This window comes from Peromyscus leucopus, chromosome 4 (genome assembly GCF_004664715.2).
Source record: "Peromyscus leucopus breed LL Stock chromosome 4, UCI_PerLeu_2.1, whole genome shotgun sequence".
In the NCBI taxonomy this organism is placed as follows: domain Eukaryota; kingdom Metazoa; phylum Chordata; class Mammalia; order Rodentia; family Cricetidae; genus Peromyscus; species Peromyscus leucopus.
In genome coordinates this window covers 148,546,643-148,572,664 of record NC_051066.1, presented here as the reverse complement: position 1 = coordinate 148,572,664, position 26,022 = coordinate 148,546,643, and the positions used below count along the sequence as shown (strand labels likewise).

Below are 26,022 nucleotides of genomic sequence, written 5' to 3'. Positions count from 1 at the left end.
TCCACCCCTCTACCTGCAAAGGGGGCGTGGCTCTCCAGGATTCCTCTCAACTGAGCAAGCACCTAGATGAGTCTTGTTCTACCTCCTTCCCATGCAAATACCTGGCAGGGTCAGGCTGGGGGCCAAGGGGACCCAAGGCTCCAGGCATTGAGGCTTTCTTTGGTTAGTTCAACAAGCCCCAAAGAACTCTGGGTCTAGAGTCCCACCTCTGGGTGCAGAAGTCTAACCTACAGCAGAGAAATTATACACCCCTCGTTGGGAGGGTCATGGAGGATCCACATGGCATCTTAATGTAAATAAAGACAGGCCCCCTGAGAAGATGTGCTCAAGGCTGGGACTCATGACCTAGCGAGTAGAATAGTGTCCTGTGCACAACACAGCCACACTCAGCTGAGTTTATCCTGGGAGCCTCAGTGACCTCATCTGTAAGGTGAGGGTGATGACCGAAGAGCGTGAGGTCTGGCAGGGTCCTGTTCTCTTACAACCCTGAACAGCCCAGAGAAGGCATTTGCTTGATGTTCAGGTCAGGAAGGTCCAGCAGGGGATGGCTGGGAAGTGTCATCTCAGAGCTGTCCGACGCATGCCAGGAAAAAGAGGTCAGCTGGAGTCTGAACTTCCAGGTAGCAACCCTGGCTAGCCAGGGGCAAGAGGCAGTACACTCAGCAATCCAGGGCAGGAAGAGATGATGCCTGGGGGGTGGGGAGATGGCTCAGTGGGTAAGAGCACTTGTTGAAAAAGCCTGAGGGCCTGAGTTCAAATCCTCAACACCCATGTAAAAAGACATGCGTGGCCATGCACACCAGCACGGCAAAGCAGCAAGCTCCAGGTTTAAAGTTTGTCAGAAGGGGGAAAGGTAAAGAGTGACAGAGGATACCCGATGGTCCCCATCAGCACAGGCACACCCAGGTGAATACATGAACACATGGACACACACACACACACACACACACACACACACACACACTTTAAAAAATTCCACTCTGCCCATGGCAGATCCCTCTAGAGTCTGCCACACATGCCTTCACCTCACTCCCAACAGCAAATAGGAAATCACTTCCCCCCACTTCACCCAATCCACACCAGGGTGCCAGGTGCCTCTGAATTAGATACATAAACAGCCTAAGGAGGTGGAAGACTGGTTCAAGGTCACGCAGGGTGAGTGAGTGACAGGAAATGCCAGCATGGTGTGCTCAGCCCCTTACCGTTGCTATTATCCCTGTGGGAGAGATGGGGAAACTGAGGTCCTAAGAGGTTTGATCCTGCATGCATCCCAGGCCTCTCCAAAGGCTGTCTCTCAAGGCTTTGAACCCTGCAGGCATCGCTTTCCCCAGGCCTCAGTTTCCCTCTCTAGGACTGAGGGAAGAGCAGAGGCTAGAGCTTTCCTCCCTGCCTGGCTGCTTTGTCCTGGCTGCACAATGCGCCTTTGCCTGCATGCCAGGCCTTTGTCTGTGCGTAGCCACGGCACCCCGCCTGTGTTATCAGTGCAGAAAGTGGCGGCGGGCGCTGGCGGGGCCTCTCTGGGCCTCTGCCGCCTGAGACATGTGTTGGACACGGGCCTTTCAGGCCTGGAGCCGAAGCACAAAGGCCGCGGAAGAAGGCGGAACAAAGGGCTTTTTCACGCGGCAACTGAAAAGCTGCAGATTAGCAAGCGCGCTGTTCAGGCAGGAGGAGCAGGGGGCAGCCACAGACCCTCCCAGGCCAGGCTCAGCTGCCCTGGGTCTGGGGACCCCCTGACCTCCAGAAGCATCCTAACCTGCCTCTACCCCCTCTCCTGCTCAAAATTCTCAGAACCCCAACTCCTGGTCCTAAATCGCTCTCCCCACCTCCAGCCCAGCCATTTTATATCCTTTGATTTTTCCTGAATCGTCAGTTTGCAGGCACCTCTGCTAACCCTAAGGCCCCCTCGTCTCCCTCTCACTGCGAAGCCCATTTCTGAGGACTCCTTTTCAGGAAAGCAAAGAGAGAGACATCTGTGACTCTGTCCCGGGGATGTGGTCTTCAGCTCTCTCCATTGACCCCTGAGATCCAGCAGTCACCAGCTCCAGGGAGATGCTAAGCTCCGTGTCTCTAGGGGGTGGTCCCTCTCTTGGAGTAGGGAGATCATGGCTCAGGCTCCTGACACTGGCGCACATTTGATCAGCCCAACCCTGTCCCCCACTCAGGTACGCCATTGACCGTGACTCGGATTTGGAGCAGATCTTCGACATTGATGCAGATACTGGCGCCATCGTGACTGGCAAGGGGCTGGACCGTGAAACGGCCGGCTGGCACAACATTACCGTGCTGGCCATGGAAGCAGGTGAGTTGGGCCATGTGAGTGGAGGAGCAGTGGCCGGGTCAGAGCAAAGGCTGAACTGTCAGTCAAGACACATGGGGGAGGAGCCAAGGGTTGAGGCGGGGCAAAGTTCCTACTTGGGTATAGGTGTGGGCGGAATCAGATCTCCAGGAAGGAAGGTCTAGTAGAGCCCTCTAAGCCCCACAAGAAAGGGCTAGTATAGAGGCCAACTTTCTTCCCTCCTTCACTGAACCTCTGCTACAGGCCAAGCTCCAGTCCAGGGTCTTAGAAAGAAGGGACAGTACCTGTCCTCATAGGAGGTCAGCCAACTGAAAAAAGGTGACATGGTACAAAGGAGCCATAAGCCAAGGGGAATAAAGAGAGGTGGCACTGTTTCTCTGAGGCAAAGGCTACTCTGGGAAGATCTGTTCACAAAGACCTCAGGACGATCAGGACACCATGCCCATGTCATCGAGGGGAGACAGTTCAGGCAGGGGGAATAGACTGGGCAAAGGCTCCTGGGTGGATGATAGCTGCCCGGAGTGTTAGAGGAACTGCAATAAGCCAAACTAGTTGGAGCGAGGCAGAGTGGTCCACCACCGGCAGGGAGGGGTTGGACTTTACTCATCCTGAGGTTGGAATGGAGAGGGCTTTGAGCATTAGAGGGATGCTGTCTGGAGTAGACAGGGGTTGAGAGGAAGTAGGGAGCTTGGTCAGATGCAGTGGTGTTGGGGGAGGGGTGAAAGCCCAGCCTGGGCCAGGAAGCACTCAGGAATGCTGCAGCCCCAGAGGCAGGGTGCTGATGGAGCAGGGTCAAAGGCTTATGGGTACAGATGTCAAAAACACTAAAGGAGCCGGGCAGTGGTGGCACACGCTTTTAATTCCAGCACTCGGGAGGCAGAGGCAGGTGGATCTTTGTGAGTTCAAGGCCAGCCTGGGCTACAGAGTGAGTTCCAGGAAGGTACAAAGCTACACAGAGAAATCCTATCTCAAAAAACCACACACACACACATACCACAACACACACACACACACACACACACACACACACACACATGTAAAGGCATTTGGCTCTGCTGGGGAGAAGTTTCTGGAAGTGGGGGCCTAGTTTGGAGCCACTGGGTGGGTGGGGGTTGAGCCGGGGAAGGAAAGGATGATCCTGAAATACAGGAGTCTGCATAAGTAAGGCGGTGGAAGTGGGAAGCAGAGGGAAGGGACTCATGGAGCACCCGGAGTGGGCAGAGCCAGCCAGTGCCTGCCAGGTCTCCTCAGCTTTGCTCTCCAGTGTCACCTGTCACCTCTGCAGGCCTCCGTCAGCAAACCGCTAGAAAGCATCTTGAGTGATGCAGGAGATCGCTGAGTCTCAGCTTTAGGGCAGCTCAAACCGACCCCTATCCCGAGGCCTCCTGCTGGCCTCCCTGCTCCCTGTGCCCGCCTCCCCTTCCTCCTCCCACTTCGGAGGCCCCGCTGGCCTGTGGCAGGGCCGAGGAAGTCCCGAGGCTGAAGTCCTCTTCGTCTCTTTCAACTGCAGTTTAAAGGCAAACACAAAGCGGGCCGCAGCCCTCAGTGCGGCGTCTGGGAGCCTTTGAATCCACTCCTCCTCTGCTTGGAAGAGAGAACAAAGGTGGCTGGAGAGGAAGTAGCGCTGGACTGGGGGTGGGGTGGAGTTCCTCCACCTTCTGAGCCTCCCTCTCCTGCTCCAAGGCAGCTAGCTGTCACTGAGGCTCTGCGGACAGGAGAGGCAGGGGCCTGACTGACAGACAGAGGTGCCTCCTCCTTGGCCCACGGATTGTCACCTGTCTGACATCCTGCCACTAGCAAGTCCCTCCTTGGGTTAAGCCCAGCGCTCTCACCCTGGGTCTCCCTGCCACGTGCTCATCTGCACCTGTAGCTGTCTGGCTTCCCTCTCTGCCCTCAGAGACTCACTGCATCCCACCCAGCTGACCGTGGGGTGGGGGGCAGACTCTGAGAGAAGTCGGCTACCAGTCGGGCTTGAGGTGCCCCTCTGAGCTTCAGTCCACAGTACCTGCCCACTCCTCACCTCTATACCAACTAATAAAGGGAACGCTTCACTTCCTAGTGCAGAGAAATCAGTCAGTGTTCGCAAGCCTGCAGTCTCTGCCTCCCTAACTGCCATGACCTGGCCACTTGGCTTCCCTCCGCCTGGAGTCTGGTCCCTTTACAGTGATGAGGTCACTGGATTTCCACGTCTAAGCAGTGTTGGTTCGACGGCTGGCCCCAGTGTGGAGAGGAGGAAACAGACTCAGGTGAAATCCTTTGTGTAAACTCCCAGCCTGGCCTGGCCTGGTGCGGAGCTCCTGGTGCAGAACTCAGGTCTCCCTGTGTTGTGCCTTGGTCATATTTCCTTGGTCTGGGGCTGGGAGGGTGGTCCAGTGTACAAAGTTCCTGCTGAGTTCAGACCCCCAGTTTCCACATAGAGACGAACAGGATGACATAGTCCCAGCACCAGGGGTGGAGACAGGCAAATTCCTGGGGTTACTGGCCAGCCAATCCAGACGGCAAATGCCAGGTTCAACAATAGATCCTGTTTCAAAACCAAAGGGCCAGCAAGGTGGCTCAGTGGGTAAGACTTGTGCCTTTAAGCCTGAAAACCTGAGTTCAGTCCCTGAGACCCACGTGGTAGGAGGTGAGAACTGACTCCTGCAAATTGTCCTCTGGCCACACTTGTGCACCACAGCATTTGCACACACACACACACACACACACACACACACACACACGTAATCAAAAGTAAAGTAGGAGGCTAGGGAGATGGCTCCGTGGGAAGAGTGCTTGCCTTGCAATCACAAGGACCAGAGTTCAAATCTCCCACGCCAACATAAACGCCAGGCAGGTATGGCAGTCCACGCGTAATCCCAGCTGCTCACGAGGAAGAGACAAGGAATCTCCAGGGCGAGCTGGCCGGCTAGACTAGCCAAACTGGCCAACTCTGGGTTCAAGTGAGGGTCCCTGCCTTGACATATAAGCAGAGAGTCATAGAGAAGACATTGACCTCCAGCAAGACACACACACACACACACACACACACACACACACACACACACACGCACACACACACACACAATCTGTAGCAAATAACCCCTACCACACTGCCTTCGAGCCATCTCTAATGAAGATAGAGTGACCATATCTATTTCACAAATGAGGAAACTAAGGCCCCAAACCACAGAGCGAGTCCGTGCTAGCCCAGGGTGACCTAGTCCTCCACACCAGAAGTCTGTCTAGGCCCCAGGAGCGGAGCCACCCCACTGGCTCCACCCCCAGGCCCTGTGTCCTCCTGCTGAGGTGTCTGCCTGGCTCCCTCAGAAGCAAAGGGGATGAGCCAGGGATCCCACAGCCCCACCTGCTCCCAGGCGGAACAAACAAGAGGGGGTGAGGATCAGAGGGGAAATATTTATACACGCTGCAGCGCTCTGTGGGCCCCTCGGAGGATGTTGCCCTCAGCCAGAGCAGCCGCCTGTCACGCTGGATTACCTCAAAGGCTTGGGCCCACTTAGTATGCTGGCTCCTCTCTCCCGAACCTCTGAGTCATCCATCCTGCCCATGCAGACGCGCCTTCCACTGACATTATCTTTAACGTTTTGTAATCATGAAATATTAATGACCAATATTGAATTTAAAGTACAATTTGTGTCTGGATCCTTCGGTGGAAAGGGCAGTTGTACAGGGATAGTCTTGGGGGGGACTTGGAGAGCCGGGGATGGGGTAGAGGGGGCTGGAGGTGAGGATGCACACAGCCAGGCTCCACCAGGGTCACCAGCTCATGCCTGGCCAGTAAGGAAGGTGGCTGACTGCCCATGACAAGGAGTTGCCCAAATCAGTTGGAATCTTCCCACAAGGGCCACCCTGGGCCAAGTCACATCTCACAGCACCCCGAGTTTTCCTTCACACAGATGAGTTTGTGTACAGATCTGGAGACTGATGACTGTCAGCCGACTGAGCCGCCTTCGAGGGCAGGCTCTGGTCTGCACCCTGTGGCCAGGTACTGGGTAGGTGCAGGTAAACAGGAAGGAACGGGCCTATCCATGCAATTAGGAGAACGGGACGTTGAGATGAGAAAAGGTTCCCTTTGTGTGGTCCTCGGCTCTGTGAGCTGGCAGGCCGCTCCTCTGCTCTCCCTGTGTTCCCTTCTTGAAGCTGGCGGTGACTTCCTGCCCTGTTGGAGGGCAGAGGGACAGAGGCTATAGAAGGTAGTGGCCTCCGCTTATTTAAAGGCATTGGTCAGCATCACATATAAAACAACCCCCACCCCCGGGTTTGGGAATCACATTTGTCCGGTTCTGGTAAGGCGCCTGACAGACACATCGCAAGTATCATTCGTAGCCGTGGAGGAATCTGAGGCAGGGGGATGTTAGAGATGATGGCCCAGTCCCACCGTACTCCATTTCACACGAGGAAATGGAAGCCCAGGAAGGAGCGGCTGACTTCCTGACTCTGTCCTGTGCTCCTTGGAGCACCGTGGAGGGAGGAGAGGTCACAGTGGCCTCCAAGGCTTCCTCCAAGGAGTCCTCCCCTGTGTCCACCCAGCCAGGGGCTGCTTATCTCACACCCCATGGGGGTCCCTGCTGAACAGGTGTGGTGGTGGGGGCCCAGGAAGGGGGGCGGAGGGGGGGAGCACTGAGACGCCAGAGTGCAAACTGGGTCCTTTGGAGAGATCTGAGGGACAGGGAGGGACTCCAAGGTGGGTCTCTGGTAGAGGAAGGCTTTTGAAGAGCTGAGATTTTTATCTCCCGGAGCCAAAGCTGAGCAGTTTAGCAACGCCTCTGAGAACAGAGACGCACATGGTTAGAGCAGGGAGCAGAGGCAAAACCCTGTAGGAAGGTTCCTGAATGTCCCCTATGCGGCCAATGCCGGGTAATAGGGAGCTAGAGCAGGTCTCTGAGGAGAAGAGTGCTTCAATCAGGTGTAGGGCGTTCATGGTTTCCTTGGAGGGTAGGCAGAAGGGAACAGAACAGCCTGGAGCTAATAAGATAACTCATGCTAACTTCATGTGGAGCCAAGGTGGGCCACCTGGCTGCGAGGTAAGGGCTGCTTTGAGAGGCACTAACTTCCTGCCCTCAGAGGTGTGTAAACCATTACTGAGCTGAGTGGTGCCTCCGGGACCCTGAGCTCTTAGCGGATCTGGGGGCCAGAGACCGTGATGTCTGCAGAGTCTCAGTAGGATAGCCTACTCTGCCCCAAGGGAAGGAAAGCTTCCCCCAGGGCCCAGATCCCAGAGATACTGTTTTCACGGCTTCACCACATCCCTCCACTCAGAGGAGTCAGTCCCACAACAAAGGCACAGCCCAGACTCTGCACATTGGAGCCAAGCACATGACCAAAGTCCTTGAGAGAGACAGAGAAGGGTGCCTGAGCCTCCTGTTCCCACAAAAGGGACATGGGAACAGGGCAAGAAGTGCCAGGAGGCCACTCCAGGCTGTCTCCACACCCTTTGCTGGATCCTCCTCTGCTCCCCACCCTCCTCCTCCTCCTCCCATGCCTGCCTGGGCTGTGGGTAATTGGGAAGATCAATCTTTCTGCCCAGCTGGCTGGCTCTAATCAGAGCCTAGGGTAAGGATGCGATCTAATTCCCTGGGGAGGAGGGCAGGGCTGGGCTGGGGGCTGTCAGGGAGAGGGTCCTCCATTCTGCTCCCCTCCCCTGTCCACCACACTAAGTGAGTGCAAAGATGATCTCTCCCCTGGGTCCCTCTCCACTTCCCTGTCTCAAAGCCTTGCCTTGCTTCTCTCTCTGGGCTCCTCTTTCTCTGTGGTGCCAAGGAGAGTCACAGCATCCAACCCACTAATTTTGCTGATGTGATATCGGTTTTCCTGCTCCTTTCATGGGTCCGTGGAGGGGTGCAGCCACATCACGCCCCAGTCCCTTCTCAGAGTCTCTTCTGAGCAGTCCCTAGGCATGGATGCCACAGACAGGGAGATGCCTCATCGCACACAACTTTATTAATCATCTATTACGGCATGCAGCATTAAACAAAATTTCTACTTACACAGGAGATGAATGAGGGCGGCAAAAATGGGGTGTAGGCTCTGTCAGGCACTGGCTTTGAGGGCACAGACCTGAGTCCAATCCCCAGAACCCGTATAAAAGTGTCAGGCGGTGGGAAATTCTTGTAACCTCAGAGCTGAGGTGGAAGAGACAGGAGAACCCCTGGGATTCACTGGCTAGCCAGCATAGCCTAATCTGCAAGTCCCAGTGAGAGACCCTGTCTCCAAAGAGGTGGATGGCATCCCTGAGATTGGCACCTGATGTTGTTCTCAGGCCTCCAAGTAAACGTTCACACATGCACCTGCACACAGACACACACACACACACACACACACACACACACACACACACACACACTGTACCCAGTAAAAGCCATGCTAGCGAGCATCCCAGGAAGCCATGTGCACAATGTGGTGAGGGCAAACATCAAGCCATCAGGAAGGAACTGAAGGGCAGACCCAGGGCAGAGGGAGGAAGATAAATGGAAGGAGAGTCAAGGCCAGGGAGGGGCTGGCCATCTAACTCAAGCCATGAGACCTTGTAGGAGAGAGTACAGGGCTTGGGCTGAGGGCAGTCAAGGAGAGCTGCCTGGAGGAGGCAGGGCCTTTGGAGCTTAGAAGGGTTCTGGCAACTGAGGAGTTAAAAGACTGTTAGCTAGAAACTCTGCCTTTGAAACCAGGCCCCTCATCCAGACTGGGCTCTGTCAGTTCTGCCATGAGACCCCAGGGAGGAGGCGTCACCTCTCTGACGTCACCTGTTTTCTCATCCACAAAACAGCATTGACTCAAGTTCCTACCTCAGTCCACAGTTGACAGGATGAAGCGGGGAGGCACAGACCCTTGACAGGGCCTTGATGTGTGTCTTCTGCCTTTCTCAGGGGAAGGTGACACATTCTTCTGCTCACTAGGCTACGCCTGTGTCTTCTTCCCTTCCCACTGGCCCCATCCATCTCTGCTTCCTGCTCAGTTGGGTCTAAATGCCCCATGAGTGACTCTCTTCCTTATAAGAGATCTGAAGCCTCCCATACACTCTGACCCCAGGGCCTTTGCATATGCCCATCACTCTCCCCAGAGCAATCTCCCTCCCACCTTCCCCTTCCCCTGGTTACTTCCCAGTTGGATCTGGGTAGAAATGTCACTTGCTCCATGGGAAAAGTCCCCACACCCACTCGGGCAGGACTCCTTGCTGCGCATTCTCAGTCCCTGAGCCTTTCAATTCCCGTCACAGTCTGGAGTGGTGTCTGTCTCTACCCCTACACCAAAGGACCATGTTGTTCTTGTTCGTTCCTGTGTCCTTGGTACAAAGGAGACTCCCGTTCCACAGTCGTCAGCAAAAACCACAAGCCTCCGTTCCAAAATGTCCAATCTCACCCCAGCTGCTGTGCTTAGGGAACCTCAGGGCACCAGGATGGTGAGAGACGGACCAGCAGCGACTCTCCCAGAACCTTCCTTCCCAGCCTCTTCCGACCCCTGGGGCTCCACCTGCCACCTCCCCAGATGCTTGCCCGAGCCAACCGAGAAGGAGGCACCAGGCCAGAGCACGTTTAATTTTAATTTAGGAATCGGTTAAGGCTGCAGGCCTGCTCAGCTCTGGGCTGTCAATCAGCCTTCCTCAAGGCTGCATCAATTAGTTTAAAAATATTGAATGTAATTTTGCCTGACACAACATATTGCAGCTACTGCAAAATATAATTTATTTTAGAAGAAGAAATAATTAAACTAATTTGCATGTCAGTCAGATGAACTGAGATGGCAATGCGGGGGAGGGCCATGGGGGACCTGGCCCCTGGAGGGGGCACCTGCCACTGGGCACTGGGTGAGGTCTGCTGTGCCCGAGTCTGAGCAGCTGCCATTGGATCGAAAAGACCCAGGCAGCAGGAGAGCCAGACATTGCATCTGGACCACACACTTGAGAGCTGGGAGGCTTGGGGACAACTCCGGGGATGTTCCCGACCTCCCCCTCAGTTTCCCCCTCTACAAAACAGGTTTGATACCACGTTTTCATGGGTTGTATGGAAACCCACGTGATGTCACGGACAGGAAAGGATGCTGCAAACTGGAAAGAGGTCAAAGTTAAACACTGCTGAGTGTTTTTGCTTTGCCGCAGACCCCTAGAAGGTGCTACAGGCAGGCCTTATGGCCATCAGTGGTTACGAGTTACAGGCACTCACCATGCCAGAGACCTGCCATTCGGCCCAAGGCAGAGTTTGGAGCTGGGTACACAGTGAACCTCCTTGGGCCATGCCAACCTTCAGCACTGGTGTTTTTTTAAGGCTTCCCAGGTGACTTTCCCGGGGTAGGAACATTGTCTAGTGTTGAGGGCATGGGGACCAGTCAGGAGCAATGGCGATTCCAGGCCATCCCCCATTCCCTGGAACAAACATTACAGGTAGCAACCTGGGCAACTTGGAGGCGCACCTCTCAAGTAGGTGCCCTCAGCTGCCCACCTCTTAGATCTGAGACCCTCACTTAGGCAAAAGGACTCAGGGCTCTCCTAGTGACCTATGTGTGACATGTTGAAAGAGAAGGCCAGGTGTAACCCACAGCCACGCTGTGACATCAAGGAACTCCGGTAGTAGAACCTGGGTAAAAGGTGTCTGCCCTTCGTAAGAGGGATGCCATGCACCCAGGTCTTTCCCACCTCTCCTTTGGCCCCACACCTCTACTACAGAGGCAGGCTGCCAGAGAGGATGCTCAGGCCCTCATTAGCTCCACCATCAGCTGGGAGGCAGACACCCGCCTGCCTCCCCCTCCCCCACCCACCCTCCCAGAAGCACCCCATCTGTCTGTGGAGGTTCTCTGGCAACATGTTCTTAAAAATAACGGCTCACTCGGCATCCCCAGTCACGACTCCCCTCCCTCAGTCCCGGAAGAGCCCCTCTAATTGCTGAGGTGGCAGATCTGGATAAACTGAGGAGATAACATGGCCTGGCTGAGGGGAACTCCAGAAGGGGGTCAGCAGTGCTGATGAAGAAGTCTTCCTCCCTCCCCGGCTTCCCCAGAGGTGCCCACCTGTCTTCCCACCTCCAGTTCCGTCACCTCTCCAGCAGCTGCCTCAGCATCCAGCGGTCTCTGAGTTCAGAGCAGATGGGTCCACTCTCTCCAAAACTCATGGGGTGCCTGGCTGCCTGGGAACTCCCAGACTGCCCCCAAAATAGCGCCCTGCCAACCCAGCTGGAGACTCCCACCATCCAAGCATCTGCTTAGAACTGGGGTTCCATTTCCTCCCCTGGGGGGTGCACCTGCAGTGAGTAGCAGGTAGACAAGGTCGGTGGTGAGCAGGCTAGCTGAGGATGGGTTAACAACAGCACTCGGATATCAGGAAGTGTACAGAGGACTGCTCAGAGAGGCCAGACTGAGGCAGCCAGCTCTCGGATGTCTGGCTGCTTACTAGGTACCTGTGTCCCAGTCTTCTGTGCTGCGTGCACAGTTCCAAGCACTTTGTAGCTGTTAACGCTTAGCAGATCTGTTCTGCAAGCAAGCGAGAAAACAAGCCTAGAGAAATCAAGTCACTTGGTTGAGATCACAAAGCTCCTAAGCGGCAGAGGTGGGCTCAGTCTTAACCACCATGCCCTGCCCACTCTGCAGGTATAGAAACTGATGTCAGGGTCTTGCCTAAGCTCAAGGTCTGGGTCAGGGTTTCATCTATGCTTGACACTCAGGCCTCTTTGCCATCCCTTCATATTCCATTCATTTGCCCGACTGTGAGGGGCAAGCTGTTCTTCGCCCTAAGACAGAGACCCAGAGCTAAGTAAGTCAGGGCCTTGACTTTATAGGCATCCTGTTTGCTGGCCAAATTTGCCTCCTTGGACTCATCTGGCCCTGCAGGTGTGCTGAGAGCAGCAATTTGGGGGTTCAGTCACCAGCTGACCCATTGTCTAAACATGCCCACGTATTTCGGTTTCTCCTTCACGGTCCGGGGACACAAATGGTAGTAGGCCACAGCATCTCCCAGGGCAGCCGGATGATGGGCATGTATGCTCCAGGAGCATTCAGTGCTCTCTAGGTGACAGGACAGAGAGCAGTGGAGGGGACATGGCGGTGGAGGCAGAGGCTTGTCTGAGGTGCCACTGGTGATTGTGGTGGAGGTGACAGTAATATTAATGGGCTGGTCGTGTTGGTGGCTACTCTGGAGATGGTGCTAGCACAGCTGATGACAGAAGTTAGAATATTGGTGGTGTGACAGAGGGACAGGGGCCATGAGGATGATGGTCTTAGTACTTAGGGTGAGAGGAAATAATGAGGGTGGAGCTAATGGATGTGGTGATAGTGATCTACTGGGATGATGGAGACAGTGGTGAGGCTGCTACTGTCCATTACCTGCTAGAGTCAGGGAAGACAGTGTTGCCAGTCATCATGGTGATGGCTTAGTAGCATTAGTGATGACACAGATTGTGGTGGTGCTCCTAGAAGTGATGGTGATGGTGATGAGTGATGCTGTTGTTCATGGCCACAGAGGTTGTGGTGGTAATGGAAGTGGGGTTGATGCTAATGTTAACAATGGGGATGGGGATGGTGGATCTGGTGAAGACTATGGTGAAGATGGAGAGGAGGGCGGTGAAGGCGGTTATGGTGATGGTAATGACAGAGATGGAGTAGCAATAGTGGAAATGGTCATGGTGATATAGTGGTGGTAGAGATGGGTGTGGTGGAGATAGGCCTGGTGGAGAGATGGATGGTGGTGGAGATGGAATGGGTGTGGTGGAGATAGGCCTGGTGGAGAGATGGATGGTGGTGGAGATGGGATGGATGTGGTGGAGATGGGCATGGTGGAGAGATGGATGGTGGAGAGGATGGTGATGGGATGGTGGTGGGGATGGGATGGTGGACATGGTGTTGGCAGAGGGTGGTGGAAATGTTTAGGAGATTGGGATAGGGATCATGTTGTGATTGCCCAATCCCAGATGTCCCTATGCTGGTCCTCGTCCCCATTTGGATAATGCAGTGTCTGTCAGTGTGGCCCACTGCCCATCTTCCAGAAGTAGGCAGTTGTCTAATCTCATCCCTGAAGCTTGCCCTCCTCTTCACACTTCTTACAGACAATCATGCTCAGCTATCACGAGCCTCCCTACGGATCCGAATCCTGGATGTGAATGACAATCCCCCAGAGCTGGCTACACCCTACGAGGCAGCTGTGTGTGAGGATGCCAAGCCAGGCCAGGTACCCAGAGGGACTGGGGATCAGGGCTACTGTCATGCCAGAGCCCCCTACTCCACTTCATTATGTAACCTGCCCCTCCCCACCCTACAGCTTATCCAGACCATCAGTGTGGTGGACAGAGATGAGCCCCAGGGAGGTCACCGCTTCTATTTCCGCCTGGTACCAGAAGCACCCAGCAACCCTCATTTTTCTCTGCTGGACATCCAAGGTGAGCTACCTGTAAGCCACCACCCTCAGGGTGACAGAGGGGGCTGGTATATTACCTTCCTCCTCTGTAGAAACTAAGACTCCATGAGAGGCAGAGCTGGGTCTAAGATCACAGAGTATGAGCCAGGTCACTGCTGACACCCAGCCACTGGCCAAGCCCTGAGGAACCAGGGTGTGGGTTGGCAGAGTGAAGAGATGCATCCCAAGAGCAGAGAATGTCAGTTGGAACGACCCTAAAAGAGCATCCAGAGGAGCAGTAGGGTAGGCACTGGAGGACAGTCCCTGAGCCAAGTGACAGAGGAAGGCAGCATTGTACACATGTGGTTCAAAGTGCCCCCAACTCAAGTTCTCTGTGGCATCCTCACAGACACAGTGGAGGGCGATTTTCCCACTCCTCCACATTTCAGTTGTCTCAGAAGGAGAAGTCCCTTCCCAGAGTTCTGCAGAGTCCTTCAGGGTCCATGCTTACTGAGCCTTTCTGGTTCAGTTCACATTTACACTTGAGGGTTTCATATCCACGCCCATGGGATACACACACACACACACACACACACACACACACACACACACACACACATCTGTCTCTATATAGTAAAGATATTCCTTGACTCAGTTTTCCCCCTGCAGAAGCAAATTGCCCACCTGCCTGAGCTGAGTCTTCCACGATACCCCACTCCATCCCCCACGGTCCTCATCAAATTGACATTGAAATCTTTAAAAACAAAGCTGAGGGAGGCAGATGTCAATGGACCAGAGTGAGAACCCCAGGAGGCAGCCCACGCTCAACTAAGGCTCTCCATGACTTCCTGGCAACTATCTGGCCCTCTCTAAGCCTCAGTTTCATTATCTGAAAATGGGGCTAATACACACCACCTCAAGTGTACCCCCGAGGGAGGAGGGCTAGCGGGGTAGACTGCAGACCCCGAACTCTCACTTTCTACTTTTAGTCTCGTAAGCACCACTGAGGTATAGTTCCTACTTGGCAAGCTCTGCTCTGGGCCCTGGAAATACAATGACAGATGGAAGAGAATCTCCGCCCTCGTGGAGTTCATATTCTATTGAAGCAAGACAGAAATTAAACAAATCAATAATATGTCAGATGAGTGGCCAGGGAGGGAGGGGCCGCATAGCCTTGTTTCTCAAGAGGCTGGGCCTTTCTCTGTTCGTCATAGGCCTTTGGGTGCCCAGGGCAATGCTGGTACCTTGTAGGTGTTCAATAAAATGTGTGGCATGAAGCTGAAAATGAAAGGTCGTCTGGGAGGCCGCTCTGAAGGGATCTATAATGCGTAGGCAAATGAAATGGGTGGGGAGACGGCTCAGTAGGTGACCTCAGTTCAAATCCCGAGTACCCATGTAAGCTGGGCATGGTAACATGTTTCTATAACCCTGTCACTGGGAGGCAAGGACAGGAGGATCCTGGGAACTTGCCCCCAGCTAGCCTAGTCTAATCTGTGAGTTCCAGGCCAACAACACCCTGCCTAAAAAACTAAGGTGGAAAAAGATCGAGGGAGACACATGACACCGACCTCTGCCTCTCACACACAGGCAGGTACATGCTCACACAGTATACACCACACATACATGCACTCACACATACACAAATCAATAGAAACCAAAAGCAACCAGAGAGCGAGCCACTCGGATAACCGGAGTGAACACTGTCTGGTGGCGGAAGGAGCAAGTTTCAAACAAGTGGGAAACAGGACCAGAAAGGGATAAGTCAAGAGGCATGGGGTGGGGGTGGGGTCAGACCACATTGGTTCCTTCTGGTCCTGGAACAGGCCTGGGGTCACTCCCAAGTGTTTCAGACCCTACGCCTACAGGGAGAAGCCTTAAGGCCATATTAAGAATCTTCATTACCCAGTGCCTCCACCCTGACAACTGACCCCAGACAACGATGACCCTGGACCCTGGAGTCCCTGCTGTGTCTGGCATTAACCCCTCTACTGAGGGCAGGGGCATGACTGTGAGAAAATCTAAGGCTGTAGGCGGAGCTGAGGCTCAGAGCCATGGCTATTTAAATCTTTTTGGAAGTAATTCAACAACCAATACAGTTCAGCCCACACATCCCTCCCTTGGTACCCTGAGCTGGTGCCCACGGACACAGCCAGTCCTGTACCTGCCTCTCCAAGTTCAAGGGTCCTCGCAACTCCTGGGCCCGAGCCTCCACCCCTGCTGTTTCTCCTAGTTTAGGGACCTCCAGAGCTCCCTTTTGGAGCTGTGTAGAGGTAGTGTAAGCTTTGGGGACAGGGTAACCTTAGCCTGATGAGGTCAGAGCAGCCGTGGAAAGTCTCTTCCTCCACTCCTTCAGCCCCTCCCCTCACTGTGCCAACCCCCCACCTCCTCGCCATATAAATATCTTAGGTGACAAGCGGCTACCCCAACCCATCTGCTTCTTTGTACAAATGTGTAGCCAGTTTGGAAATGTGATTTATAAATATTGCTTTTGCAGCCAGGGATTGACGCTGATGGATGTCGGGCCAGATGGATGGATGCTACTCCCGGGCACGGGTCCCGCCTGGAAGGGTGGGGTGGGCCTGGGGTGGTCCGTGGCTTCCCAGAGGAGGCAGCCGGATGGGGTCAGGACCATTCCCCAGGAGCCCCCTTCCACCGGGTGGAGGTATGGCGGGGCTCTGAGTGCTCGGAACATCTGGCTGCGTAGTGGGAGACAGCAACCCTGAGACTGCGTCTCTGTCTTGCTTGGCAATTGGAGGCTGGGCCAGGGCCAGCCGCTCATTTCTCAAATCTGTCCACTTCTCTCTGCTGCCACTGCCGCTATTGTCTCACACAAAACACACCAGCGCTTCCGACCTGTAGTCCATGTCAATGCCCGTATTTTCCATTATAAGTGTCCTTGGCTACCGGGCAGGTTCAAGCCAGGACAGAAACCACGTCGATCTTATTCACAGCCATGTCTCCAGGGGCTAGAATAATCCTGACATATAGAGAGTGCTCAGTTCAGATTTGCTGTGAAATGAATGGATGATATATCCCTGGGTCACTTCTTGGGTTTCAAGCCCACGAATCAATGGCCTCCTGTTGCTTCTCAGAAAATAGCTCAAGTTCCTTACGAAAACTGGCCTGCTAAACTTCCCTGGATGGGCTTCTGCCTCCCTCCAGCCACACGCTATGCTCTAGCCTCAGCACCAGCACTGGGCTCTTCTCGTTTCTGGACCTGCCCACCCAGGATGAACTTGTACTTGGATGTCTATCACTTCCCCCTGAGCTCCCAGGCACGGTCAGGTCCTCTCACATGTCCTCCTCCATTGGCCCTTCCCAGTCCTCCCATGGTTTGCAATCCTAGACAGAGCGGTGGGCTCCTTCAATTAGTGTTTGTCTCTTACATTAGCATCTGAGCTCTCTGATCCAGGCAACAGCTGATTTAGCTCTCCATTGTTTCCCTCAGCAGCCAGCAGGCAGCCTGGCTGGCAGCCATTAATGAAGAGCTGCAGAAGGAAGAGGGAGGAAGAGAAAGAGGAAAGGGAAGGAGGGAGGGAGGGAGGGAAAGAAGGAAATGGATTGGTAGGTGGAAAATGAGGGAAGATGAATGAACAAGTGGAAGTTGATGGATGGCGGAAGGAGGATGGATGGATAGGGAGGAATACATGGGTAGATGGAGGATGCATGAATGAGTGGGCAGGTCAATGATGAAGAGTGGATGGGTATGTGGAGCACAGAGGGTGGATGAATAGATGAATGGTGGGTGGGTGAGTGCTGGAGGGTAGAGAGATCGTAGATGGAAGATGGTGACTAGATAGAGGATGAATGGATGGATGCTGGAAGGTGGACAAATGTACGAAAACTGGAAAACTGATGGGTAGATAGATCTGTGGGTGGATAGTAGAGGGTGATGGATGATGGGAAGTGGATGCATGTATGAAGTCTAGAGAATGGATGGGTAGATGGATGGACAATGGGTGGATGATGGAAAGTGGAAGGCGGGTGAATATACATGAGAGCTAGAGAATAGATGGGTAGATAGATCTATAGAGGGATGATGGAGGGTGGATGAATTGATGGATGGGTTTGTAGATGGGTGATGGATGAATGGATGAGTGGATGAATGAATAAAAGATGGATGGATAGACAGACGGATGATGAAGAAACAAGCCACTATTCTTATTTTTAAAGTGGTGTGTGTGTGTGTGTGTGTGTGTGTGTGTGTGTGTGTGTGTGTACATGAATGCAAGTGCTGGTGGAGGCCAGAGGCATGAGATCCCCTGGAGCTGGAGTTAGAGCCGTTGTGAGGTACCCAATATGGGTGCCAGGAACCCTGCCCTCCACAAGAGCAATATGTGTACTCCCAGCAGCTGAGCCAACGCTCCAGCCCCATAGTCACCTTCTTTAGAAGTTTTTAAATGACATTTATCAATTTTGTGTCCTGAGTGGGATAGGAGGAGGCATGGCACATGACCTTCAGAGGTCACAGGATAGCTTGTGTGAGTGGGTTCTCTCCATCCACCATGTGGGTCCTAGGGGCGGAGCCGAGGTCATCAAGCTTGGTGCGAGCTCCATTATCTCCGGAGCCACCATGCCGCTTCTTGCTGAGCCTTCGTTTCCACGTCCACCAGGGGAGACCCTGCTCCAGCCATGGTTAGAAGAGCTGAATGTGGGTTTCAAATGCCCACGGGCTGATATCTGAGAAGCATCCAGCTGGTGCTGATGCAGCCCCATCCGCATCCTCTTCTCTGCCCTCTACACTCGGGCCTCCTTTCTTCCCCGGCAGGACGCCACAGTGTTTTAGCCTGAGTGAGCTGCCTCAACCTCTCTCAGGAGGCTCCTGAGGCCAAGCCAGAACTCGAGGACCGGACCCACGGCTGCCACTTAACCCAAGAGTGTGGTCCCTTCAAACTCTGTTCCCTGAGACTGGCTTAGGGCCAGGCTCCAGCTGGCCAGTAGTGGAGAAACAGGCACACATTTGCTTCTTACAAGGTGACAAGTGCCAAAACAGAACTGTGCATGGGCCTGAGTCATCAAAGCATGGCGTCGGAGCCCTAAATCCCTCCTTCCCAGGGAACTGGAGAAAGGAGGCCATGAGAAGAGGTGATATCTAGCTGAAACATGATGGATGAGGGATTTTCCCAAGCAAGAAGGCAAAGAGGATGTCCCAGATAGCAGAGACTTGCAGAGCAAGGCAGGGACATCCAGACAGGGAGCAGGTGTGGGGTGCGGCATGTGGGAGAACTATTAACCAGCATTTATGAGGAATTGTTGTGTGCTGGGAACGATTCTATTCCATCCTCACCACTAGGTGAGACTCTGGTTCTGTTTACTGATGAGGACACTGAGGACCGAGCGAGCTAGTGCATGATGCATACAGTGTTATTAACGTTTGCACGAAAATGTTCAAATGTGCATAACAGTGGGTAGAATAAGACACTGAGCCTCATGGTCCATCTTGTCACATCTGGACCTCTGCCCACCTCCTGTGTGTGTCCAAGGTCATGAATCAGTCTTTCCAAGGGCTCTTTCCTCATCATTGTGTCCATGGTAAAGAAGACCAGACTTGGGAAACTATTAGGAAGCAGGAACTATTGAGAAGGAGCAGCGGGGGAGACTGGCTCTGCCCTGGGCTCAGATTTCCTTCCAAACTAGCCCCAGGAAGGTCTTAATCTGCCTCTCCACGCAAGCATAGGTTTCCTAGAGCTACCTGGGACCCACAACACTGGGAAAGGACTCTGGGCCCCCAAGGTCTCAGGTGAGACCCCACACTGACAACAAGGTGAAGGAGAGCTGGGCATGGCAGGCAAGCAGGAGGTCGGCAGCAGAAATGGAATGTCAGTTCTGGGGCTCTGAGCCCTTCAGACCCCCACACTGTGCAGGACTGAGAGGTGCCCCCAGAAAGCAAGGGTCAGTACTGCCTGGCACATGTGGGACAGATGTGGAGGAGGCAAGAAAAGGAGAGGAAGCGGGTGCCAGCTGCCACTCAGCCTATGCTACAAGACCATCCATCTGCCCTTTGCCAGTTTTTCCTGGACTACAGCAAGATGAGGCTGGACAGTAGGCACCACTGTGTAGTTCAACCCTCTCGCTGATCACCTGTGTAAAAAGGAGAACTTTGGGTAGGGAGACTGGGGCTCTATGGTCCCCTCATCTGGTCATGAAGGCTGTGTCCCGACCCTGGAAGCTCAGCTTCTTAATGAGACCCCACGCTCCAGAACTTCTGAGTAACATGGAGGGCAGAAAGGCCCCTCAGCCACAGGCACTGCCAGCCAGGGTTGCCAGCCACCTCTGATGACCTTGGATTTGTCAAGGTCCAGCAAACCACAACCAAAGACCAGAGGACTCCTGAAAGCAGAGTGTATTTGAAATGGGAGTAGAATCTGAAACTGGGCAAGCTGTTGAGATCAATGGGGGGAAAAATGGCATAGCCAAGGCCAGGACCTTGGTCCAGCTGGGAACAGAATCTTGGATTAGCTGGGAATAGTACCTTGGCACAGCTGGGAGCAAAAAAAAAAAAATCTTAGAATTGATGAAAACACACTTAAGACAGCTGGGAACCGAATCCAGGGACAGCTGAGGACACCCATGGGCTCTGCGAGCTAGAGGATCTTCAGCAGCTGGGGCAGAATTGGGGGAGCTAAGGGCCAGGCGTGTGGGTCCTTGGAGAGGTGGCAGTTTGGGTGTGAAGGGGCAGATCTCGAGGTGGCATCGGGATGTGGCTGCACCGGGGTCTGGCCCAGCCCTGAGTCACACACTGCTCACTTCTTCCGAGCAGATAACACAGCTGCTGTGCACACGCAGCACGTGGGCTTCAACCGGCAAGAGCAGGATGTGTTCCTCCTTCCCATCCTCGTTGTGGACAGCGGGCCACCCACACTGAGCAGCACGGGCACCCTCACCATCCGCATCTGCGGCTGTGACAGCTCCGGCACCATCCAGTCCTGCAACACCACGGCCTTCGTCGTGGCTGCCTCCCTCAGCCCTGGCGCGCTCATTGCTCTCTTGGTCTGCGTCCTCATTCTGGTCGGTGAGTTCAAGAGCATTCCGCCATTGCTGGACTGGGTATCCTGCCCAGATAGACCACAGCCTGGGAAAGGAGCCTCGGTCTCCCCTACATAAAGATCGGCTGGCTAGAACCATCTCTGACCTCTGCCTCGGTGGGAAGTCTCTGAAGTGCAGATGGTGGCCTACTTGGGACAGAGTTCATGCAGTGCCCCTCGCCCAGCTTAGGCCAGGGGCTCATTCCTGTAATCTCAGCACTTGGAAAGTTGAGGCAGGAGGATTGCTGTAAGTTAGAGGCTAGCCTGGGCTATGTAGTAAGTTCCAGACCAACCTGGACTACAGAATGACACCCCTCATCAATAAAAAGAAACAGGGAGCTGAGATGTGGTCTAATTGGTAGAGTGCTTGCCCAGCACACATGAAGCCCTGGGTTCAATCCCTGGTACTGCATAAATCCAGGAGGAGGATGCAGGGCTGTGATCTCAACACCTCAGAAGTCAAGAGACAAGAGTATTAGAAGTTAGTCATCTTTGACTATAGAGGGAGTTCAAGACAAACCTATTGGACATGGAAACTTGCTTCAAAGAGGTCAGGAACCAAGCATATTTCTAAAATTCTCTTGTCTAGTGCCCTTCTTAGTTCTCCATAAAGAGAAGCATGGCTGCATGGCCAGGTGTATCAACCCGTTTCTCAGATGAAGAAACTGAGGTTCACAGAGGTTATGTGCCTTGGCTAAGGTGACACAGGTTAGGTCTCCTTAGTCTGTGTCTCCACCTCTAACTCTGCCACCCGACATGGAATAAAACTGGGAACAGCACCTTAGGGCACTTGGGATGTCTTTAGACATTGGGGACACTGGTACTGGAAGCCATTTCAACCCCAGTATTCCTGGGGAGAAGAGATGTGAGCAGCCACCCAAGTGCAGACGGTAGACAGAACAGCCAGAGCTAGGGGTTCTCTGCAGACCGTGCTCGCCAGCCCTGCCCGGCCCCCCAGATGACAACCCCCTTGTGCTGCCCACCCTCCAGTGACCTACTCTGCCCCTCCAGATCCCTGCAGACTCATCAGGAGGGCAGCCCCTCCCTCCCCACCACAGCCCACGGCTCAGAAACCCTTTTTCCAGAGGGTGCACTTTACAGCGGTTTCATTTTCCGAAGCAGTGCAAACAAATTTCTGCCTAATTGCCCACAAACGAAGAAAGTGCACATCAGTGCTCTAAAGGTGACGGGCGGAATCTCTGATCAGGTCTGGCACATCTGTCGCCGCCGCCCGCAAAACCCCCGCCATCTGCTCTCGTGGGCATCCCCTCCACAGCTCCGGGTCTCCAGCTCCAAACGTTGTCCATCCATCTTCTCCACTTCTCTCTTGACACCGTCCTTCCCTCCAGCCCTCCCTCAAGGCCTGTCTCCAGCCCCTGCTCCCTCCCCTGTGGTAAACTACCATGTTAGGTGGTGAGCTCAGTACCCTGTGCTGTGGCCCTCACAGCTGGCTCTAGCCACAGGCCTGGCTGCATCTGTCTGGAGCTGCAAGAAAAGTTTAAACCCTGCCACAGTGCTTAGCGTGTATCTGTCCATCCATGTATCCATCCATCTATCCACTATCATTTATTTACAAATCCATCCCGTGAATCCCTCTCAGGTGCTGACAGTTTCCACAATAGGGTTCATTACTGAGCAAGAGATTTTTGTTGTTGTTGTTGTTTGGTTTTTTGAGACAGAGTTTCTCCGTGTAGCTTTGGAGCCTGTCCTGGATCTCACTCTGTAGACCAGGCTGGTCCCAAACTCACAGAGATCCGCCTGGCTCTGACTCCTGAGTGCTGGGATTAAAGGCGTGTGCCATCACCGCCTGGCTAAGAGATTTTTTTTTTTTAATTCATTCTTGGGGCTGGAGAGATGGCTCAGCAGTTAAGAACACTGGCTGCTCTTCCAGAGGACCCTGGGTTCCATTCTCAGCACCCACATGACAGCTCACAAACCGTCTGTAACTGCAGGTGCAGGGGATCTGACCCCTCTATGTGTGATCGACCAGCACTAAACACATACTGCACAGACATACAGGCAAGCAAAGCACCCATACACAAAAAGTAAACCAAATTAATTTTTTTTCTTTATTTCATACATGTATACAATGTATCTGGGTTGTATCCACCCACACACACACACACCCCAGACCTCCCCTACATGTCCCCTTCCCACCCTCAGGTCCTCTTTGTGTTTCCTCTATAATAACCCACTGAGTCCCGTGAGTGCCGCCTGCATGTGTGGCCATCCACTGGGACCTGGGCAGCCTGCTAGGGACCAGACCCAGCCAGCTTTAGGGCTAAGGATGGGACTTTGCTGGCCCCTCCCCTGTCCTTGCTGGAATGTGGACTGGCTTGATCTTGTGCACAGCTGCTGTGAATGCGACAGCCAAGTCCAGAAGACAGCTCCGCATCCCTCCTGCCCTCCTGCTCCTACATTCCCTCCTCCCCCTTTCCATCAGGTTCCCTGAGCCCTGGTGCAGGGACAGGGGTTAGTGGGAAAGAGATTATTTCTTTCAACTTTGGGCGTGCAAAGTTTGAGGTTCTCTTGGTCAGCCAAGAGTACTGGCAACTGGTTGAATCTGGATTTCAGGGGAGAGGTCCAGGCTGGGGCCAGAGATACTGGAGTTGTTAGAGGGAAGTCAAAGCCACGGGCCTGCAGGACAGTGCCAAGGGAGGGAGAGTTATGGAGGAACAGGTCCTGGGAAGACTGCTAGGGAGCTGGGGAAGCAGGGGGTGGGTGCTGTTTGGAGGAAGAGAAGAGGAATGTGAAGTCTTGGAGGCCAGATGAAGGAGGACAAGAAGCGTAGAGAATCAGTCATTCACTCCCTCTCACCGCCAGGTCTGTAGGCAACTCCTTGTTCATTCATTCATTCATTCATTCATTCATTCATTCATTCACTCAGCAAGCACACATCCAATTCTTTACCATACCAGGCACTAAGCCAGGGAGACGTTTCCAGGTCCCAGAGGATATTTATTGGGGTTAACTTGGCAGGACCTGGGCTGTGGTAGGCCATCCCTCTTTAGTTGAGATGAGGAAAGGGAAGACCTCAGAAGCAGATCTAGGACCCACTGAGGACCCGGCTGACAAGAATTCCCTGCAGCTGCTGCTGGTGGAGTGGCCACACTGAGAACTAGGAGACAGAGGGATGAGACCTTCCTTCCACTGGGGGCTTGGAGCTGGGTCACTGGACCTGGCTAGAGCTCTTGGGGAGAGAACCCCAGGGGTCCTGACTGAGACACTGAATGGGAAGCAGAGAATTCTGGGGTGGACAGAGGCAGGCAAGGACAGAAGACAGGTGCCTTCAACCTTACAGCAGCGTCTAGAGCCAAGGATGGCTGGCCCTCGAATCGGGTGTAAATCCTTAGCACAGCTCTGCTGGGCAACCCCAGTCCCACTAGCCCTATAAATACAATTTGCATACCTCCTGAGACGAATAGCTCACCACCTACCTGGACGGCCAGCTCAGTTCTCACCACAAGAAATGGGAAACCTAGGGAACTTTTAAGGACCACGAAGCTCTGCTGTGGCATTGGGGGATGGAGGGAGGCCAGGCAGTATGCTGAGCTCAGGCCTCACTCTGTCTCCCTGTTCCCTCCCGTCACCCCACCCCACCCCACCCCGCAGTGCTGGCTCTGCTAATCCTCACCCTCAGGCGTCACCACAAGAGCCACCTGAGCTCGGACGTGGATGAGGACATGCGGGACAACGTGATCAAATACAACGACGAGGGCGGCGGCGAGCAGGACACCGAGGCCTATGACATGTCAGCGCTGCGGAGCCTCTACGATTTCGGGGAGCTCAAGGGTGGCGACGCGGGCGGGGGAGCGGCCAGTCCCCCACAGGCTGCTTCCTCCTCCGAGCGCCACTCGCTGCCTCGGGGCCCGTCGAGCCCGGAGCCGGACTTCTCGGTGTTCAGGGACTTCATCAGTCGCAAGGTGGCGCTGGCGGACGCGGACCTGTCGGTGCCGCCCTACGACGCCTTCCAGACCTACGCGTTCGAGGGCGCGGGCTCGCCGGCTGCCTCGCTCAGCTCGCTGCACAGCGGCTCCACCGGCTCCGAGCAGGACTTCGCTTTTCTCCGCGCCTGGGGCCCGCGCTTCCGACCGCTGGCCGCGCTCTACGCCGGCCACCGTGGGGACGACGAGGCCCCGGCCTCCTAGCCCCAACCGGGCCAGTCCGGCAGCGCGGCCCGACGGGAGGGGACCTGCATGGCTCCCGCGCCGCGACACGCCCCCAAGGGGTGAAGCTTGCGAGGACTCAGGGGTGCGGGATGGTGACCAACGTCAGGAGAAGGGAGGGGAACCCGACCTGCGCAGCCCTGGGGTTGGAAGGGACCGCGGAGGGGGGAACCCCGTGCTGGGAAAGGACCTGGGAAGAGAAAGCGGAGGAGGGCGCTGCTGCCGTGCCCACCCCAAGGCTTTCTGGCATTCAAGTAAAGATGAAGGAAGGGCTGGTCATTTACTAAGCACCTACTGTGTGCTGGGAGCTACCCAGAGACCGACTGCATTGTTGTAGAAACTATAAGGTGGCGTTCCAAAGGTGCCAAGATAGGAAAGCCCCCCAGAGAAGTGGTTGTGACCTGCCCGGGGACACGCAGACAGGGAGTGGTGGAGCCTCCCGCACTGACCAGCTGCCTGGACAAGTCACCTCATTTCTCTGGGCCCCAGTTTCCTCATCTGTCAAATGAGGTTAATAACAGCACCTACCTCGAAGATTTGAGAGGATGGAAAGGGTTCAGGTGTCAAGTCGTTGGGCAGTGCCTGGCACAGAGTAGGTGTTCAATAAATGCTCGCCTTTGTTACTAGCCTCGTCCTTGTGGTTGCTGGAGGCCCGTGTATCTGAGCTCACTCCCTCACCCTCTGGCTCCTCCCAACACCTCCGAAGGAAGAGGAATGGGTCCCAGCTGTCAGCCCCTGGTCCTCCTCTGAGGGGAAACAGATGTGCCTAGCAACTGCAGAATCTTCCTGCTCCTTGGGCTACATCAGCATGAGCCCCCTGGCAAGGATGCTAAAAACAAGATGAGCTTGGGCGGAGAGAAAAGGCTGTGCACAGTGGTGATGTTATCTGTCTGTTGTGGGAGCTGGGGTCTTTCCCTACAACTTAAGGTTCTCCTGGCCTCGGCACAGTGGCCCAGACCCGTAATCCCAGCAGCACTTGGGAGGGAAAAGCAAGAGGATCAGAAGTTCGAAGACACCCCCAGCTACTTCATGAGTTTGAGGCAGCCTGGGCTACATGAGACCCTGTTTATAAGATAATGGCTGTCTTCTGTCCTCCTTCCCAGCCCCTCTGGGGTGCCTCAGTGATTACCCATGGGCCTGGCATGGATTCCAGCTCCTGATAGCTGGCCACCCTTCATCCAGGCCATCTACTGCTGAAGCCTCAGTTTGCTCAGCTGTAAAGTGGGG

The 26,022-nt window shown here is 54.4% G+C and overlaps 1 protein-coding gene across 1 annotated transcript in view; it reads left to right on the top strand.

Annotated features, from left to right (window-relative positions):
• The window catches only part of Cdh22 (cadherin 22), a 123,793-nt gene extending 98,372 nt beyond the window's left edge, over positions 1–25,421 (top strand). The window contains exons 8-12 of the mRNA XM_028868488.2: positions 2,163–2,299; positions 13,318–13,439; positions 13,530–13,647; positions 20,365–20,616; positions 24,242–25,421. Of these exons, the coding sequence (XP_028724321.1) occupies positions 2,163–2,299; positions 13,318–13,439; positions 13,530–13,647; positions 20,365–20,616; positions 24,242–24,777 (1,165 nt within the window). The 3' untranslated portion in view covers positions 24,778–25,421. The remainder of the gene's footprint in view (positions 1–2,162; positions 2,300–13,317; positions 13,440–13,529; positions 13,648–20,364; positions 20,617–24,241) is intronic.
• Positions 25,422–26,022: the final 601 nt, after the last annotated feature.